This window comes from Thrips palmi, unplaced genomic scaffold (genome assembly GCF_012932325.1).
Source record: "Thrips palmi isolate BJ-2018 unplaced genomic scaffold, TpBJ-2018v1 HiC_scaffold_2, whole genome shotgun sequence".
Lineage (NCBI taxonomy): Eukaryota > Metazoa > Arthropoda > Insecta > Thysanoptera > Thripidae > Thrips > Thrips palmi.
This window is the reverse complement of record NW_023144629.1, coordinates 5,961,546-5,981,277: the sequence shown is the minus strand read 5'-3', so window position 1 is coordinate 5,981,277 and position 19,732 is coordinate 5,961,546. Positions and strand designations below refer to the sequence as shown.

General features: G+C 53.6%; 2 protein-coding genes across 3 annotated transcripts; one reads left to right on the top strand and one right to left on the bottom strand.

The window, feature by feature from the left end:
* Positions 1 to 456: 456 nt before the first annotated feature.
* LOC117647199 (lipase maturation factor 2-like) lies at positions 457 to 4,412 on the top strand. The gene is made up of 11 exons (XM_034388831.1): positions 457 to 663; positions 1,050 to 1,233; positions 1,317 to 1,418; positions 1,493 to 1,683; positions 1,766 to 1,944; positions 2,034 to 2,136; positions 2,241 to 2,375; positions 2,460 to 2,665; positions 2,755 to 2,995; positions 3,156 to 3,372; positions 3,458 to 4,412. Exons 1-11 carry the CDS (start codon positions 570 to 572, stop codon positions 3,744 to 3,746), a joined length of 1,941 nt encoding a protein of 646 aa, XP_034244722.1. The 5' UTR covers positions 457 to 569; the 3' UTR covers positions 3,747 to 4,412.
* Positions 4,374 to 18,013, bottom strand: LOC117647200 (sestrin homolog). 2 transcript variants are annotated; one of them, XM_034388832.1, is made up of 8 exons: positions 17,358 to 18,013; positions 7,765 to 7,935; positions 7,489 to 7,671; positions 7,130 to 7,364; positions 6,757 to 7,046; positions 6,480 to 6,670; positions 6,255 to 6,399; positions 4,374 to 6,167 (listed from the first exon to the last, which is right to left on the bottom strand). In XM_034388832.1, exons 1-8 carry the CDS (start codon positions 17,619 to 17,621, stop codon positions 6,081 to 6,083), a joined length of 1,566 nt encoding a protein of 521 aa, XP_034244723.1. In that variant the 5' UTR covers positions 17,622 to 18,013; the 3' UTR covers positions 4,374 to 6,080. The 2 variants fall into 2 exon arrangements, with proteins under 2 accessions (XP_034244723.1, XP_034244724.1); XM_034388833.1 differs by lacking the exon at positions 17,358 to 18,013 and adding an exon at positions 8,082 to 8,267.
* Between the last annotated feature and the right edge of the window lie 1,719 nt (positions 18,014 to 19,732).

Genomic DNA, 19,732 nt, shown 5'->3' with positions numbered 1-19,732 from the left:
AGTTGTTTATTTTTTCTGTTTCTCTGAGTGCAGAAGTTCTAGTGATTCATCTGAAGGTGTCTTTGGTGTTGAAGTTTATGTATATCTTTCCAGTGTACATGTGAGATTCTTTACTTGTAAATTTTAATTCAAGAATAATCAATAATTCATGTCAAACTGTCCTCATGTAAATTTCCCTCCATCCCTCACTACGAAACTTCCAAATAGACGACTTGAGCTAGGCGAAAGAAGAGGAAGAAAATACCTTCCCGAACATGGCGGCCGGCCCCTCATTGGTCCTAGCAGCCGACGGCGGCCGTCCGCCATGTTCGGGAAGGTGTTTTCTTCCTCTTCTTTCGCCTAGCTCAAGTCGTCTATTGCAACAAAGTCCTATAGAGCCCACAAGGGACAAGAAAGGACGTGAAAATTTTTCATACATTATTCGCAGCTGTTCGAGACCCTACTGAATGTGAATGTGTCAAATTTTTTCGTCCTTCAAAAGAGAGACAGGAGAGAGAAGGTGCAGCTGTGTTGTCTGTGGGGGTGTGGGATATTATTGAAGAAGATCTGGCTCAATTTAATCCGTGGGCATGGCGAGTCTACGTTACACGCGGAATCTCTTCTTGAGAGGAATATGTGTCATATATATGTTCGCGTTCGCTTCTTTCTACATACAAATTCCAGGCAAGCTTCGTGGACCGGCAAATTTTACCGGCTTCCTGTCCTTATTTATGCGTTCTTTTAGTCATTAATGCATGAGACTCTATGAAATTAATTGTGCTAACTGCCCAAATTGTTTCTTTCAATGCATTCCTGACCCATACTGGCCAAAACCTCAATAATACCCATTTTATCATCATGGTACCCGGCTGTAGCGTAGCGTCTGTGGATGCACACCGGGCACAAATTGTTGTACCTTTAAATTGGGGTTTAAACGCTGATTCACCAATTCTGATGATTTCTGATATTTGGGTCTCGAACCGGAGATTCGAATTAGATTGCCTTTCTCTCTTCGTGCCTCCTCTTAGCCCCAACTTCCTTGTTATAATTTCATTCTATCTGTTTACCAGGACTGTATGGCACAAATGGCATTTTACCTGCCCGGACTCAGCTGATAGTGAAAGGAGCAGACTCTATCTTGACTCGCATTAAGGTGAAACCAACTCTGCTATGGCTTGCTCCGTTTCTGGGGCTCAATACGGAGTACATGATGGATGTGTTGGCTCTGGCAGGAACTGGCTTAGGTCTTGCAGGGTAAGTTTCTTGCCTTTTAAAATAAACATTCACTTTATTCCGTCCTCTTTTTGTTTTTATTATTCCATGTTTCTGTATCACAGATTTGTTAAACAATCCTTCTGCACGGCGCCAGTGTTTGCCATACTTTGGGCACTGTATTTCTCCCTTTGCCAAGTTGGTCAAACTTTCATGGAATTCCAATGGTATGTACCACTACATAATGTAGGGTTCTAATACAAGGACCCTTATGTCTTCTTATCTTATTTTGTTTCTCCAGGGACTCTCTCTTGCTGGAATCTGGCATTTTAGCTATCATTGCAGCCCCGTGGTTCAGTAGTGGTGCGAGGAAGCAATCGCCCACAGATCCTATTTCCCTTTTCTTGGTACGTTGGCTTTTCTTCCGACTCATGTTCTCATCTGGTGTTGTTAAGCTGACAAGTGGTTGTCCGACATGGTGGGGTCTGAACGGTATGTATCAATGGCCTGTTACTTTCCTGAGTCATAGAGTAGATAGTCTTAAGTTTTCCCTTTTTTGTTTATTCATTTTCAGCTCTCAATGTTCATTTTGAGTCTCAGTGCATTCCAACTCCTCTTGCCTGGTATGCACACCACCTTCCAACTGGTTTTCTTCGTTTCGTGACTGCTGTTGCTATATTAGCAGAAACATTGGTCCCAGCCTTTTTCTTCTTCCCTTTAAGATCAGTCCGAACCTTTGCCTTTGTCCTTCAGGTAACAGTACATCAAATTAACAGTGTTTTCTTGTGTTCAAGAAAGAAACAAATCTCTGAATATGTTACATTTATGCATCATGCTTCCAGGTGTTTCTGCAGTTAAATATCATCCTGACTGGAAACTACAATTTCTTCAACCTTTTGACTATCACACTCAGTCTCTCTCTTTTGGATGATGATTTCTTTATTAGTGAGTTTGTTTTCACCTTTCATGATTTATCAATCAGATTGTCAAATTTAAATACCCATAAGAAACAAGATAATTTAATTTTTATTTTGTTGTTCTTTTCTTAGGTAATACTTCCTCTGCCTTCAACAAGATACTTTCTCAGTTGTCCAGTCTTCTAGCTGCTGCCTTGTTATCATTTGCAATGGTGATGCTTTTCAATGTCAAATTCAATCCAGATTGGTCCATTGAGACTTCTATTGGTTAGTGTAAAGATATAACATGTTATGCCTTTCTACCTTCTCCCTCAAATCACTCATCAATTTTCGCAATTTTTTTTCTTTCAGGATTCAATTTAAGTGAATTTGATAATGCTCTTGGGGCAGCACTTCCACAGACAGTGATCATAGGTTTCTGCTTTTTGGTTTTCGCTGCTGTAAGTGGTGTTGTCGAATCCTTACTTCGCCCCAGTAAATACCTGAATAAAGCTCTAGCTTTAAGTTCAGTTCTCATCTATACAAGTATTGCCGTTTTTGTGTTTGGAATCAGTCTTGTAAGTAATACATACTTCCTGTTCATTCAAAACAGTTTTTAATCTGTCCAATAATTTTTCATGCCATAATTTTCGTTTTACTTCATCAGGTTCCATACTCCACTTTGCACCCTAGTGGCAACACCACAGTTAACTCTGAAATTCGGTCATGGCATACTAAAACACAACAATGGCGCCTTGTTGATGGTTATGGTCTTTTTCGTCGAATGACTGGAGTTGAAGGGAGGCCAGAAGTGATTATTGAAGGCTCTAATTCTCTGGAGGGGCCATGGAAAGAATATGAGTTCCTTTACAAACCTGGAAATGTAAATTCTACCCTTCCATTTGTTGGTGAGTTCCCCTTAACGTGTTTGTTTTAGTGTAAATAGCATGTAAGTAGCACTCTTACTCTTAGTAGGAACAAAATGATGTAGTTGCTATTGGTTGAGTCAGTTGTCTTCATTCTCCTATATGAACTGGACTCTAAATATCTTCCTTTCAACCTGTTCAGCTCCATACCAGCCAAGACTAGATTGGCAAATGTGGTTTGCTGCTCTTGGCACTTACCATCAGAATCCCTGGCTGATGAGCTTGACTTATAGAATACTCTCGGGGCAACCAGAAGTCTTGCAGTTGCTGGATGCATCACGTAACCCATTCCCAAGCAAACCACCAAGATACCTCAAAGCAAGCTTGTACCATTATCGTTACACTGACTGGAAACAAAGGTATTTAAGATAGTCGTTGTTTGGCTGTGCTGTATCAGGTTCAGAAATAAACTGTTTTTGTAACAATATTAACTCTTCTCATCAGGTGGGGCTCTAGCTGGTGGACCAGGGAAAAGGTTGGTGAGTACTTCCCTATCTTCACTCGTGATCATCCACCATTGCTAGATTATCTGAACACTATGAAAGTTTTGAGTCCAAGTGCTAAAGAGGAGCCTCCAGTTGCATGGCTCAAGCTTGCTCTCGATTTTATCCGGTCATTTGTTGCTTTGGTGGAGCCAAGCATTCTCCTGATATCACTTTTCATATCTGGCTGTGTCCTTATTACAACGATCCTTAGCCAAGGTCAGCCCCCCAAACGGTTGAGACAAAAGTGAACTGTCCAAATTACTGTCCTCTTAATTCATAAAAGTAGTGTTACACCTGAGGAAAGGTACTCTGTGGCCATGATCTTATTTTGTTCTATGATAAACAAAGTTACTAGTTTTTTTTTTTATACGTCTTCGGTCCAGTCAGCTTTAAGAGCAGTTAATATATGAAAAGATCTGAGTCCAATTATTTTGTAGCTTCATTTGCAGTTTCTATTGTATGTACAAAGTAAATCTTATCTTGCCTTTTTATACCTTGTTATTGTAACTTCTTTATGTCTGCACTGTTTTCAGTATTCATTGCATTTCATTTTATATTCTGTAAGAGATGTTTATTTGTGCGTTTTTAAAATTAAGAATTTAGAATTAATATCATGTATCTGTTACATCAACATACATTTATTAATGTGGTACTAATAGTCTGTGCCTTAATGTTTGAGACAAATGTGTTCCTCTTTTTTTAAATTAATACTATAATAATCGGTGTAGAATTTTTTATGTTGTAATGAATTAAATTTTTAACCAAATATCTAGTGTTCATTGTGGGAGAAGGAACAGCAACAGAAGAGTAGAGACTTATGTATCTTTCTCTACTGTTCCTCACCACTCAGGGAATGAATTGTATGACTACTCATGTATCAAACATGGGCTTTAATAAATAGGTCTGAAACACAACTGCACAATAAAATAATAAAATTACATTAAAATTTCTTTACATTGCAAAGGGTGGTAATGATGCTCACAGGAAATCACAATTTACTACATGCAACTAGTCACTGCCATTCCTGTTGCATACTGGTCTGTTATACAATGACACTCTAGCTTCAACCTTTGTGATCATATCACAAGGATATCTGCTCTTCAGAAATTCGTCATACATAATAGCAATTTAGAACAAACACAAGTGGTCGTTGTGGAAATTTTGGTTGTCTTTTACATTGAAAAGTTATATAAATACTCTCACTATTTTATGTCTACATTAGTAATTAGAAACATCACAGATAACATAATGGTAATATTATAAATATTGTGTAACATATGAAGACATGAATGAGGACAGAAGACTTCATTTGATAAAGATCCAATTATAGGTCCATTGTTACTTTAAACCTTAAAAACAAATTAGAAGCAAGAAATGTTTTTGACCTTTTTGCAACACCAGAGGACTAGACTATTTAATGTTGGAAGGCAGGCATGGGTAACCACATTTGCCTGAAGGGTATTTTCAGCAGTCCAATCTTCCACAGGGCATCTTTGAATTGAAGCACAACTTCATTTTTGGCTTTCCATTGCCAATATACCTCATGACCTCCAACCAATTCAAAATTCTTTAGGTGTATAATACTGAGATCATAATTCTTTAAAGAAAACAAATAAAAAAACAGATGAGTAATAGAGAGCACTTTTGGTGACCATCACATGATTTCTTTACATTTGTGAGCTGTCTATTTTGTGACTTGCATAGAAATGAAACAAACAAACAGTCTTTCACAGACATTTGCAGATATGCATTTTAAAGTCAGATATGTTTTTTGGAATATAGTTTTAGCATGTATACGAATATGAAGTGAGCAGAAACAGCTCTGGTCTTAGTCAACAACTGCCTACTTAAATGTCACACCAGGCTAGTTACGTCACAGGTAGAGGTGGAGTCTATGACTCGTGGCTCTAATAGCACAAAGGTCTATTATCTGAATTTACTCTTATGAGGAATTTAATGAAAGCATGAGTTGATGGTCAAGTGCTAATGACCCACTACAAAAATAAAAAAGCTCATGAATAGGTGCACTCTTATGCACACAACACACACACTCAAACACACATTCATGTTCACTCACACACTCATACACTAACACACAATCATTACTTTGCTAGGGCTGGAAGGTTGTGAAATCCTTGAAGCGGAAGAAACAGAAACCTTCCTTCCAAGATAGCTTGTTCAAATTACCATAAATCGGTTACTGCCAAAATGCAAATGCAACACCTGCTTGTTTGGAAATTAATGACGGAGACATTTTGTCGCATTTAAAACAAAATATGCATAGTTGAGTTGTTGGTGTCAAAGCACCAGACCTATCTCAATAAATAATTCATGATTGGCACTTTGACTATGATTCAAAGCACAGTAATTTGATTATCGAATTTAAGACTAACATTTACTGCTTTTAACTTTGAAGAAATTCAATCCACAGGGAAAGATCACAAATTCGTACTAGCTTCCAAAACTGATACAGTTGTGCATAGTTCAGCTTTTTCTGACACATTTCCTCAATTATGTAAGCTTAGAAATGACACATGTGAAATATTTTTAGAGCTGAAACTTGATGAAGTTGGGCATAATTTTTATGTCATGTACCGCATCATGGCCCGCAAGGCATACATTAATTCCGCTTGCATTCTAGCTTCCAGGATCATAAGATTTACATGGATCTGTGGAAAAAGAAAACAATAATAAAGTCATGTGTGAAAGATTAAATTTTTCTACCCTGAACATGTTTTTTTCTCCACAGAACTTACCTTTTCTGAATGCAAAAATTCGCGCATCACTCTGTCATAATCTCGCCTTGTTAGCCTCTCAGGATAGCAGCAAGCTGTCTTAATGAATGCCTTGAGGGATCGCTCAACAAGTTGGTTGACCTCTCCATAGTCATAATCGTCATGCCTAAAACAGACATAGAACATAAACAAAACCGTAAATACCATTGGGAAAGGAAAACAGACAAAAATTGTTGAATGATTTACCTTATGCCATATATACACTGTATGTAATTCCAAACAGCTCTACGAAATGTTGTAGTGTCAACATCTTGTCTCCCTCCCATGGTGTTGTATGTTAAACTGGCAGTTGTCTTAAACTTCTCATCCAGAAGGTTGCCAACTTCACTGTAGAGCCGATTCACCAAGGAATAGCCATGGTCATCCCAAGAGTAATCCTGTAACGTTGAGAAAGGGTGATGTTTGGTCATACATTTTCATCTGACTGAGCTCAAGGTAAAAGTAAATGTACTTTTGGTAATACCTGAACTCTGAAAGTGGGAATCTGAACACCACGATGAGCAAAGTCCACATAAGCAAACTTCGGATCTTCTACAAAATGACTGATGTCTGGTTTTATGGGTGGAGTACGCTGGCCAAGAGGTACAGACAGCTCTGCACTCTGAGATTCAACATGTTCAAATCTTTTCTTGTGCTCCTCAGCAGAGACTTCCTCTGAGCGCTCTGATAGGGTCTTCATCCTTTCCATAAGCGTATCAACTCCAACTTCGGGTTCAGTTGGGGACATGGCAACTGGATTCTCATCTTTGAAACCTGGTCAAAATAAGATAAGATAAGTTTTTTTATAATAATGAAAGACTTCTACAGTATTACAAAATCAAGAACAATATCAATACCTTTGCGCTCATCAAGCTTTACTGTTGTGGTCTGTGCTTTAGAACTATGAGGAGGAGGAGAAAGGGTTAATACAGGCTCTTCTACTCTGGTAGTTTCACAACTTAAGTGGTATCTTGGTTCATCGTTGATCCCTGATCCAAAGACAAAGCTTGCCAAGGAGTGGAAGTGAGCAAGCAGCACTAGAGCATGCACAACTTCGGCCAATGACCAGCTGTCCTGTCCTTTGGTAAGTTTCTGAGGGGGAAAACACAACAAAAAAAAACATTATTTTAATTTTAAGTCATCTGAAATAGTGTCAACTTATTTTATATAGATTAATTTTTTTTTAAAGTAGGGTTTGAACTAAAACATAACACACCTCTATGTGAGATTTATTTAGTAACCACGGCCGATGTGCTAGGATTTTATTTATTTCATAGAGATCGTGCAGTTTTGGTGGAATGTGGCTTAAACCTTTCAGCCACATTTGATTTCCTCCCTGCATCAGGAATTCCTGCTTCTGCATATTGATTAGGTAATCGCACTGATGTCGTCCTGCAGCCTGGACAAAACAGAATGAACAAAGAAAAACTAAGTGAACAGTTCTTGCCAGCATCATCATTAAAACTGATCAGAAAAATCATGATGTCCTTACCATGATGGCAATATAATGCCGGTAATCAAAAGGCAGAGGTCCATCTCCACGAAGAATGAAGTTCTGTGTAGTTCGATAGATGTCCAAATACGTTGGGTGGAAGGCCATAAGATTTGTCACCGCATCCACACAGTTACTTGGCAGACAGGAATCAATGAAGAGGGACTCGATCTGCGAACAAAATAAAATTTCACATTAAATACAATCCTTTTCTTTTTTTTTCGTTTCTGGCATGAGCCCAGTCCCGGCGTGGTGCCGCGACTGGGATCTCGTAGGATCACGCCGCGAGACGGCTGCTACTCTGCGAAACCCCTAACCTCCATCGTTTGCAAAACTTATTTGTGGCGATATGGAAGGAAGAAGGCGAGCGGGCCAGTCGGCTCTGGACGCTGCTCTGGAAACAGGAGACGGGCTCCGGCATTGCACCGCATGACAAGCATGGCAAGCGCGACGCGTCCAGAGAGCCGCGGACGCAGAGTCGCAGAACATCCCGACGCCCAGCAACCAGCAACCCGAGAGCAGACGACGCGAGACTGACATCCGGACCGGACCCGGACCGGACACCCCTCCCCCTCCCTTCACCTCGCGGTGGGCGCTGGGTAGGCAACCATTCCGACGCCCGAGCACGCTGGCCGCAAGCGCAAGCATTGCCTGCTGCCAGGCGTCAACGTGCCCAAAGCCCACGCCGCCGGCGAGTGGAGTGAACGCAGCGCAGACGAGGTCGCAGGTCGCAGGAGTGCAAAGGCGAAGGAGAGAGTTCGACTTTGAGCCTCCCCCCCCCTCCCCTCACCCTTCCTGCTAGCACGTGTCCTTCCGTCCGTCCGTCCTTCCGCCCGCGTCCTTGGCAGGGGGCCCGGGGGCCCAAAGGGGGCGGGACGCGGACGAGGGGGCGCCACGGACGTGTCATCGCCGTCACCCACCGCGCGCCCCTCTCTGCCTGCCTGGCTGCTGCCTGCCTGCTCCCGGGCGCCCGGGCCAGGCAGGACTCTAGCCGGGCTAGTCGGCTGGCCCCCCGGGGGGTCATCGGCGGGGCTCGGGTGGGCTGGGCAGGCTGGGCTCCCGGGCGGGCTGGGCTGGGCTGGGCTGGCTGGGCGAGGGTGGAGTGCCCAAGGATGTTATATTTCTGGGAGTGCTGCGCGGAGGGGCCCTTGGCAGGCAGGGCCCTTCGCTGGAGGGAAGGGAAGGGTGCGGACTGCGCGACAAGGCGGCCGCTTTCGCTTCTCTCTTTGTCTCTCTTCGCGTGCAGCGGGGGATCCAAATCAATCGGCTTTACTTCAAATCCCCGTTCAACACTCGACAGCAGACTCATTCCGAGAGTCGTTTTCGTCGCTGTGCGGCATGCCCCACGAGTGCGAGAGAGAGAGAGAGAGAGAGAGAGAGAGAGAGAGAGAGAGAGAGAGAGAGAGAGAGAGACAGTGCGACGAAAATGACTCTCGGAAACCGTCTACAGCGTCCTTGTCCAGCGTCCTTCGCCGCGACTTGAGTCCTGAGTCTCCTTCTCCGAGCAGCCCCTGTTTCCGCTGCGAATAGAGCGGCGGGGCAGTGCCAGGGCAGTGCCAGGGCAGTCCATGCGGCAGTGGTTCAGTGGCAGTCCGTTGTTGCTTTTTTTCGGCCAGCCCAAACAGCCCAAACGGAATGTCCTTGGCTGGCGGACGGGACGGGCGGAGGCTCGGACCGGCAGACGGACAGACGGACTACACAAGCGGCAACGCCGCCCGCACCAGCACCGCGCCCGCGGATAGGCGTGGCGGGGCGGGGCGGGGCGGGGCGGGGCGCTCGCCCAGCTCTCTAGCGTGGTGCGAGCACTAGTCAGCGGATCAAAACAAACAAAGCCAAGTTGGCCGGTTCGGCCCGAAAACCCGCCGCGCCGCGCCGCCATGCCTGAACTGACTGAAACTGGCCGGCCGGGTTTGCAGCACCGTTGCGGCTCGCGTCGCGGCCCGAGCCTCGGGAAGCTCGGAAACCTCGGTTCAGTACACCTGGTCCAACCCGGGCCATTGCAGCGACGGCCTGGCTGCCATTCTGCATGCAACGGGCAGTAAATCTAACACGAGCACACAAACACGTGTGTGTGTGTGTGTGTTTGTGTGCATGGCTCTTTGAGAGTGTGTATACGTGTGTGTTGGTGTGGGTGTGTGTGGGTACCGTTCCGTGTCCGAGCCGTGTCCGCGAGAAGTACGGAGGGAGGGGAGGGGAGGGAAGTACCAAAGAGGGGGGAGGGGGGAGGGGCGGAAGAGGCGCCGGGCTGCGAGTCAACGCGGCCTTTGTTAGGGCACGACTCACACAGTCTCTCTCACACACACACTCACACGAGCCAGTGATCACTCCAACGTGAAAACTCTGCCGGAATCAAGTGCAAGTCGTTGTCCGCGCTGTTAGCCAGTTTCGCCGCCCACGTGACCGAATATTTGGCCATTTCCTCCCCCCTCCCCCCGATCACGTGGTTGCGGCGCCGTCCCATGGCACGGCCTACGGCCTACGGCACGGCCTATGGAAGAAGACGAAGGCGGCAGAAAGCAACGCAAGGTTCCCAAGGTGAGCGAGGAGACCGAGGAGACGGCCTGCAGGTTGATTCCGAGCACTGCTTTCGTCGCTGTGTCTCTCTCGCACCCACACGGGACGCCCCGCGAGTGCGAGAGAGGCTGCCGTGCTCGGGAATCGGTCTGCAGGGAGTCGGCTTTGTTGTCCAGCGATACCACAGGCAATGCCTGGCAGTGCCCCGGGATGACTGGCGGAACCGCGGCGGGAAACAAGGAAAACGAGCAAAACACATCGAGGCGTGCTGTGTCTCTGTCGTGCGAGGGAGCGAGACGGCGCGGTTTTGGAGCGAGCCCGTTGAACGCGGCAACGCCGGCAACGCCGCCTAAATCCCGTCTGGCCTAGAAAAGGCAAGGGCCGGACATAGGCCGCCATGGGCCGCCATGCCGCCATAGGCCCGCAGTAGCGGCGGGCAGGGGCGGACTAGGACGGGAACGGCGACGGCCGGGACGACCGGGACGAGGATGAAATTGGACGAGCTGGCGGCGGCCCCGCGGCCCCGCGGCCCCAGCGCGGCGGCCAGCCCGGCAGCCAGCCAACCGGTTTAGATGTGCCCCACGCCCCCCTCCCCCTGCTGGAGGCCCTGGAAGTCCTGGGGGTCCTGGGGGGTGCACGGCGGCGCGGGCTGCAGCGCTGCAGCGCGGAGGACGACGACGAGAGGGGCAAGATGCAGTGCGACCGGCCCGACCGCTTCGTCGCTCTGGTTCTCTCCCACCGCCAGAGAGAGACCGATTCAGAGAGTCGCTCTGCCTCTCTCGCACTCATGGGGCGTCCCGCACAGGGGCGAGAGAGACGGAGCGACGAAAACGACTCTCGGAATCGGTCTGCTGCAGCGGCACCCGCCTGCACCCGCCGCGGTGCGGTGCTCCTCGTGGAGACCGGAGGCCTTAAGGCGGAAGATCACGATCAAAATTTTTTTAGGTGAATACACCATTTGAAAGGTCTTGCTGAGTACATGAACGCCCTGGTATCGGTTTCTCGAAAAAATTTTTAGTTTTTCCGGAAAAGCTTGTTAAAGTTGAGAAAATTCACTTACGCGGACATAGACCACTCCTAGAATATGCACATTTGTGGCATTTTTGAGGTATCCCCCGGTTCGTCTTGACCTCCTCTAGGGAATGACATATTTTATATTTCGCGGAAGGGCCTATTTCGCCCTGCAGAGCCCTTGAAAAACCTTGAAAATCGCTCTGTGTTTTGATCTTACGCTGCAAAGCGCCCTGAAGCCTCAGGAGAAAATAAAATACGTCATTCCCTGCGTAAACTAATGCTCCATGCAGCCACCAAGTTTCATCGCAAAATTCCGAGCGGGGCGAAAGTGGTCTATGTCCGCGCAAACACTAGCACTCCGGAGCCCCCGACTTTCCTGGATATCTTTGATACCCGCCCGCACAGCACGGGGGGTGGTGGCGGGGGTCGGGGGGCAGGCGACGGCTTGGCTGCGCTCGGCACGGCCAGGGTGCCGCTGCAGCGCGCTGCAGGCAGACAGACCGATCGGCCGGCGGCCGCGTCCAGGCTGGCTGCCTGGCAGGCCAGCACGTCGCTCGCTCCTTGCGCGGAACGAGGGAGTGCGGGGAGGACGGAATGCTGCCCTCCCGGACGCGGCCGCTCGGAGCTTTGGCGCGCTCGCGCGCCGATTCGAATCGTGCGTGCAGCAGTACCAGCCGCCGCAGGGACGAAATGTGACGCGCAGTTTCGCGCGGACATCGACCATTCAGGCACTGCTCGGAATTTTAGGCTGAAATTTGACAGGGCCGTAGAGGAACAGTGAGCCGAGAGGATGGTGTGATCTAATTTTTGCTAACTCTTTAGGGGCCCACATGGTGAAGGTCTGTCGGCCCGTGGCGCACAGCCTAGACTCCATGGCGGCCAGGGAAGTCCGGCGAAGCCGATGCGAGTCGTTGCGAGCTCTCGGATGGAATTCCCTGGTCGCACTTGCGCCAGCAGACCGTATCCCAGCGACACGAGATGCGTCATGAAAATTTTTAATTTTATCCGCGGCCGCGTTAGCACCACCAGTCGCCGACACTCGCCAGCTTCGCCCGGCACCATGCTGCATCATTGGCCTAAAATTTTCCTAATTTTGAGATTTGAGTTTAAAAACATTTGGCGCATTTTAAAGCGCGTTTCAAGACAGGACATCACATTTATTTCTCCCAGATGAGTGGATGCAGGGAACTGCTCCACTTGAGTACCACGCTGGTTCTTACCACTTGCGCGGATAGACGGTTCAAAATTGAATCTGAATTTTTTGAGGGAAATTCGGTAGGGGCGTTATGGCTATTGGCGGAGGGGGGATTGTATTTCACTATTCGGTCAAATGTCTAGTCACCACTTGATGGGCGGTCAGAGTGTCCCCCGAAGCCCGGTCCAAAATAATTGTACCATTTTTTAACTCTCATTTTTTAATATTTATTTCAGTGTCACGCAAGGATTTGAATGTAAAGCGCTACATCATGTATTTTTTTTAGCAGATGATACCTTTACAAGTACAGCGCAGGGCTCCATGCAACACTTTGACCTCTCACCAAAAAGAGACAAGACGTCTGAACCTGAAATAAAATATACCACCCCCTCCGCCAATCGCCTTGTAACGCCCCTGTCGAATTTCAGTGAAAACTCTGGAGCGGACTGTGAACTGTCTATGTCCGCGCAACTCATATAGCGCCGAAAACAAGTAAAGCACCATCTCCTTCACCCAAATCCATCTCGGGGAAATGGGTATAGAAATAATCAGCGTTTCTTGAAACGCGCTTTGGGATAGTATACAAAAATACACAATTTTTGACCCAAATCACTAAACTTGTAAAATTTCCTGCCCGCCGACTGGAGCCCGCTGGAGGCCGACGAACATCTCGCCAGGCTCTCCGCTGGGCTGCCGGGTTTCCCTGGGTGGCGTAGTGGAAGCTAGTCCCGGCGGTGTCATTGTCCGTCTCTGTCTTTCCCACTTGCTGCTGCGAGTGCGACAAAGACAATGCGGCGACACATGCGGCGGGGCTGACGCACCCCGGCGGCCAGGTAGACGCCGGCAGGCCGGCCGCAGCCGGCCGCGTGCACCGCGCTGGGCTAGCCGGACTACCTGAGGCTCCCCGCCCACCCCGCCCCGCCCCGGGCGAGCGGACAGGAAAGTAAACTGCAATGACTTCGCCATTGTTTGGGGAATAGGGACAGCAGGTGAACTGTATCGGCCGGAGCGCTACGCAGGCAGCACGTGCCGCCCGGCAGAGCAGCCAGCCCGTCCCTCGGCTGCAGACGGTGGCGCAGCCTGGCGGATTTTAGTTTCGTGCGCGGCGTGATCTTCCGCCTTAACCTTAGACCGGCAGATACTGGCAGTGCTAGCATTGCAGGCAGGCAGGCAGGCGCCGCGCACTTTGCAACAGTTTGCGGTTGTTGTTTGCACGGCGCAGGCCGGCCGCCGCGACTGCCTTCTGCTTCAGTGCTTCTGCTTGCAACAGTGGCTCTGCTCGTCCGCGAGATACATTCGCCTTTTTTCGGTACCGGCCGGCGCTCGCGAGCCCCCGCGGCCCCCCCGAGGCCCCACGCCCCGCCCGCAGCGTGGGCGTTATGTCACCCACACATGCACACACAGACAGAAGTGCCAGTGGGCAGATAACAGGGTGACGTGTACGGTCACAAGAGACGAAGCGAGTGGGTACACAACCGACTGGGACGCAGCGGAGCCATGGCGGAGCCGAGCTGCATAGCCTGATTCCGAAGAGGCAGAGCGGCGAGAACGACCACTCTCGGACTCAGGCTGCAGAACGAGCAGCGGTAGCGTCGTCGGCCACGGCCGATACAGCGACAAAGCACGAAATATTGATTCAAATTTCACTTGTTACATCTGCCGGGAACGGCTTGCGGGGAGGGAGGGGTCGTCACACAATGGGGGAACAGAAAGGGAAAGTCGGGGGGGGGGGGCAGCGCAAGGAAGTCTTGGGCTAGGCCTATCGACCGAGTGCGGGACGGGGAAGGGAGAGGGCGAGCGAGAGAGGGAGAGAGAGAGAGGGGGGGGGGAGGGGAGCGGCGGGGTGGCGTTGGGGGTGGAGGCGGAGACGCTCCCCAAGACACAATGGCTGGATGTAAATGGCGCCGGGCAAACTGCAGCCCCTCGAGACGGGTAGACGGATGTGCAATGTGCAGTCGAAGTGCACCGGGGGCATTCCGAGCCGAGCCGAGGCGGCTGCAGACTCATCCTCCCCCTCGCCGCCGACGACGAAACGCATCAGCGTGGACTGCGATAGACACTTGCCGAGGGCGGCCCGGCGGGGCGGCTTGGCTTGTCTCGGCCGTCTCGGCGTGGACACCCCCGCACCTGTCTGGCCTGGCCGCCCTGCCTCGGCTCCGTGGGGGTGGGGGAGGGTGGCTGGGTACCCCGTCGTCAACGTCGTCAACGTCGTCAACGTCGTCAACGTCCCCGCGGCGGAGCGAGCGGGCGGAGCCCCTGACCAAGCCGGGGTAGGCAACGCCGTCACACGCATGCGCACCGGGTTGCCTAGCCGGCGCGCCTGACCCCGCCAGTGGGCGCCAAAGCTCGAGCTGAACGCGTTTTGAGCTCCAGAGTCGCTAAGCAGGACTCGAACCGAACGTGTGACCCCACCAATGGATTCCTCGTTCGGAGAGCAATCCATTGGTGGGGTCACACGTGCGGTTCGAGTCTCATTTAGCGACTCTGCAGCTCAAAACGCGTCCGGAACTTTGACCGCCTCCACCGGTCTTCTGGCAAATCCACTGTGCACCGGACACAGGACGACAGGGCGAAGGACGCCACAATGACACGAGTGCCAGTCTATCTCCATGGTGCCAGGGCACTGCCAGCCGTGCGGCGGCGTGCTCCACTCTCGCGTTGTTTACCCGCCCGGCGGTCCCAAGCCTGTCCCAAGCCTGTCCCACCCAGGCGACAGCACACTCATTCCGAGAGTCTCGCTCTGTCTCTCTCGCACCCATACGGGACGCCCCGTGAGTGCGAGAGGGACAGAGCGACGAAAACGACTCTCGGAGTCAGTCCGCCCGGCTCAAAGCCCGCCCCGTTTTGGCCCGCCTCCGCCGTGCCTCCGCCGTGCCTGCGCCGTGTGGCTGTGTACCACCGCGCCGCTACGTGCCGCGAACCATCAGCCCGCCGGTAAACAAAAGACATAGTCGCGACGCCGGCCAAGTTGGACCAAGTAACCAAATAACAAGTCAACAGCGACGCCGCTCTCTAGTTGCTCGTCATTCATGGGCCGCGACCAGCACACAGTCGTATTCGTCGCTCTGTCTCTCTCGCACCCCCGGGGCGCTGTGGCAAGGTGCGAGAGAGACATAGCGTCCTAGGAAGGAAGGCGGACTTGCGGCCCGCGCGCGGGTACCCGCAGGCAGCCCCGCAGGCAGCCCCGCAGGCAGCGATAGGCACTAGGCACAAGACGCACGCGGGGGGGGGGGGGACTTGTTTTGCTGGCCACCGCGGCTACTCGGCTACTCGCCGGCCAAGTCAACACGCCCGGCTCCTTCCCGCGTCCGCCGCGCCGTCCCGGCAGAGTTAGTCTGCCCGGTCTGCCCGCGAGTCCTCCACCGGCTGGCCGGGCTGGCCGCTGACGACGGCCCGCCAGGCTGACAGCAGCTGACCGCGGAATGGTTCCGAGTCGCTGTGTCCGTCTCTGTCGCACTCGCGGGGCGTCCCGCGGAGGTGCGAGAGAGACGGAGCGACGGATGAGTCTGCCGACCGACACCGCGCCGCGCCGCGCCGCTGACGAAGGCTGACGCAATGCCGCGGCCGACGGGTCATCCCGCGCCGGGCTGTGCTTTGCCGGCTTTGCCTGGCCGGCCTGCCTGGCGGAGAGGCGGCCCCAGACGGCCCCCGCTATCACGCCCGGAGCACCTCGCCGAGCACCTGAGGCTGCGTGATATGATAACAGTGATAAGAAGCGGTACGGCGGGGCGGAGCGGAGCGCCGACGACCACCCAATCGCGACCTAACCTAAATCCGAACCGCCGGCCTGTCTGTCTGTCCGTTTGTCCGTCCGTCCGTCTGTCTGTCCGTCAGGCGCGGATAGGTGTGAGCGAGCCAGAGCGACGATTGCACCGAGGCGCCCAATTAAAACTTTCCTCCAGTTGCATGCCGTGCATGTGTCGCGGAGTGCCTTGACTCGCCATCGCGGCTTGCGGCTTTCGCAGCCACACCGCTAAAAGGAGGAGGCAAGTGTTTACAGCGTAAAGTGTATCGGAGCCGCACTTTCCCAGGGAGAATGCACAGTGCCTGCACAGTGCCTGCACAGTGCCTGCACTTGGGCACGCTGCCGCCCGGAGGATCGGTTCGTCGCTCTGTCTCTCTCGCACCCCCACGGCGCGCCCCGTGCGTGCGAGAGAGATGCCCGACGAGTGGGGTGCGTTCCGGAGTCTCCCTCAGGCACCCCGCGGGACGCACCGCGAGTGCGAGGGAGAAGGAGTAGCGGCCTCTCTCTCCCACTCGCAGTCAGCTGGTGAGGTGCATTCTAGAACTAGCGGCGTTTATCGCATTCCGTTCGCCGATTCGCGACAGTGTGAAAAGGGCGGCAAGGACCCACAGCGTGAACGCAATGAACACAGTGATGTGCCTTGTTGCCAGCCGGTGCGAGTTGCGAGCCGAGCCGGGGCCCCGCCGATGCCGCGCGTGTAGAGGAGTGTACAGCTGTACAGTACAGAGCCAGTACAGTCAGTCTCGGGCGGTGTTTGTGTGTGCAATAGAAAACACTTCCTGGCAGCTGAGTTGCCCCTTCCCCGCTCGGACGCCCACCCGACCCGCAGGCAGGCAGCCAGGCGGGCGGCCAGCCAGGCAGGCAGCCAGGCAGCCAGCCAGGCGGGGGCCCAGCTGATGCACTGCAGGGCGTCACGGCTGCACTCGCTAGCCTCGCTCGATCCCGGCATCCGACATCCCGGCCAGTACTAGATTCATTCCGAATGGGTTGTCTCTCTCTCACCCACACACTAATGTAGCGTCCCGCGTGGGTGCGAGAGAGACAGACAGACCGGCCGGCGGCGGAAGGGCCGGGCCGCGCGCCGCCGCGCCGGCAGCTCCGTGATGACACCCGGTCTCTACTTACGTCATGCCCGTGGGCTCCATGGTCCCCGAAGTACAGCCCGGCGATGCTGGCCGGCGCCCGTTCCGGGTCGTGGCCCCACGTCGCGGCGCCCACGCCGGCGTCCTGGAGGCCGGCGGCCGTCCTGGAGGCCGTCCTGGAGGCCGTCCTGCTCGCCGACCGCGCCTGGTCGGCCTGGTCCTGGTCCGCGGAGATGGCGGACGCCGAGGACGACGTCGCGGTGGCCTCCGTGGCCACGGCCACCGTCGCGCCCATGCCCACCGTCATGTTGAAGGCGAAGCCGCGAAGCCTTTGTGCTGCGCTGGCCGCGCTGGCTGCTGCACCACGGTCACCAAGGCACGCCGGGCACTAGACGTGGCACGCCACGGCACGGCCGGCACACTGTGTGCACTGTGTGCGGCACACTGCAGCGGCCAAAGCGCACTCGCACGCACTGCACACTGCACTCGCAAACTCGCTGGCGGGGCTACGCTACGCTACGCCTGTCGAACCGCCTGCTCTCTGCCAGGCCCGTTGACACTGCGTTCACACTGAGTCGACACCGCGCCGACACCGCGTTGACACTGAGTTGACACTGTCAGTCCAGCTCGTCCCGTCTTCAACGCGCACAGCAAGCTCCGTGATCTCTCGCGGCCGCCTCCCCGTCTCACACTGCCGGCCAGACCAGAGGCGCGCCGCCCAGCGCCGCGGCCACGCGCCCCCTCCCCGCGCCCCCCTCCCCGCGCCCCCGCCCCGCGCCCCCGCGGAGCCCCGCGGACCGGGCCCCGGCGGCCCCAGCGGGGCCCCGACCAGCCCGACCAGCCCCGAAGCGGCGCTTCGGCTCTCGCGAAGGACTTCGGCACGGCGCTCGGCTAGCTCGCCTAGTTCGGCCCCTCACACTGTTGCTGAAGCCGCGACCGCCGCGACGGACGGCAACCGCCGCGCGATTCGCAAGAGTCGTTTCGTCGCTTTGTCTCGGTCGCACTCGTGGGACTCTCCTTCAGGGTGCGAGGGAGACGCCGAGTCACTCGGCTGGCGGAAGGAAAAGTGCGAATGTAAGAGTGTTAAGTGGTCAACACATGCTGCCGCCAGCCGCCGGCCGCCGGGAGCCGCTGAGCTGTTGGCTCCGCTCGTGTTTGTCTCGGATGACTATTTATTTGCACGCCTGTTACGCCTGCACTGTATGGGCATGGCGCTCGGCGCGGCCGCTGAGGTGCCGAAACCGAAACGCTCGATGCCCATCAGCAGACTGATCAGAGGCGTTCTCGTCGCTCCGTCTCTCTCGCACCCGTACGGGACGCCCCTCGAGAGCGAGGGAGGCAGAGCGACGAACACGCCTCTCGGAGTCGGGCTTCATGCTGCCGGGCTGGGCCGGGCTGGGCTGGGTCGCTTGCCCGTCATAAATGGCCCCCGGTTCATTTCCGGAAGCCTTCCGCCGGACATCGCCGTTCAAGGACGCGTTGAAGGACGCGGCGAGGGCCTGCAGGGCTTGCTGCAGGGCGGCCCCCGGGCCCCCGGGCCCCCGGCAACGAGCGGCCGCCGCGTCCACGATCCATGACGGCGTTCAGGGCGGTGTCGATGACGGTGTCCATGACAGTGATCATGGCGGTGTCCATGGCAGTGTCCGTGGCAGTGTCCATGGCGGTGTCCATGGCAGTGTCCGTGGCAGTGACCATGAAGGCTTTCTTGTCGGCGTTCATGGCGGTGCCGATGACGGCGCTCATGGCGGCGGGGTCGACGACGGCGTCCACGTCGGCCTCCGTGTTGACCTCCATGACGGCGCCATGGCCCACTCGACCATTATTCGGTGCGGCAGCCTACATTTGATGCAAATTTGTTGAGCCATTCGCCATGACAGCGGCTTGGCTGGGCCAGGGCTCTAGGCTTGGCCCGGCCGGGCTGGGCGGGGTGCTCTGCCACGTTCTGCGGGCCGCTCCGTCCGTTCCGCGGGTGCCGCGGGTGGGTCGGGGGTGGCAGGGGTAGGCGGGGTGCGGGCCGAGGTCGCAGCTTGGAATCCTGGGGAGGGAAGGGGGAGGGGAGGGGGCCACGAAGAGGACCCGCTGGGCCTGGCTGGGCCTGGCTGGGCCTGGCGTCCGCGCCACGCAGCGAGGCCAGCAAAGCGACCTTGGCGGAGGATTCTATGACTTTGTAGTGCCAGCGGCCAGCCACTGCGAGACTCCGAGACTAGCCAAGCCGGCCGAGCGAAGCAGCACAGCACATGGAAGCGCCAAGCGCCGCACACGCCCAGTCGTTTTCGTCGCTCTGTCTCTCTCGCACTCATAGGGGGTCCCGTTTAGGTGCGAGAGAGACAGAGCGACGAGAACGACTCTCGGAATGAGTCTGCTGCAGGCGCCGTCCGTGTGGTCTGCCCTCGGCCAGGCGCGTGGGTCGCTAGCTCG

Excerpts from the sequence above, each read along its gene's own strand:
- LOC117647199 (XM_034388831.1), top strand. The coding sequence starts at position 570 with ATGGCGAGTCTACGTTACACGCGGAATCTCTTCTTGAGAGGAATATGT. Across the intron at positions 664-1,049 it reads TTTCTACATACAAATTCCAG|GACTGTATGGCACAAATGGC; the intron begins GCAAGCTTCGTG and ends TCTGTTTACCAG. Across the intron at positions 3,373-3,457 it reads TACACTGACTGGAAACAAAG|GTGGGGCTCTAGCTGGTGGA; the intron begins GTATTTAAGATA and ends TCTTCTCATCAG.
- LOC117647200 (XM_034388832.1), bottom strand. The coding sequence starts at position 17,621 with ATGACGGTGGGCATGGGCGCGACGGTGGCCGTGGCCACGGAGGCCACC. Across the intron at positions 7,936-17,357 it reads ATGGAGCCCACGGGCATGAC|ATCGAGTCCCTCTTCATTGA; the intron begins GTAAGTAGAGAC and ends TTTTGTTCGCAG. Across the intron at positions 7,047-7,129 it reads AAAGCTTGATGAGCGCAAAG|GTTTCAAAGATGAGAATCCA; the intron begins GTATTGATATTG and ends TATTTTGACCAG.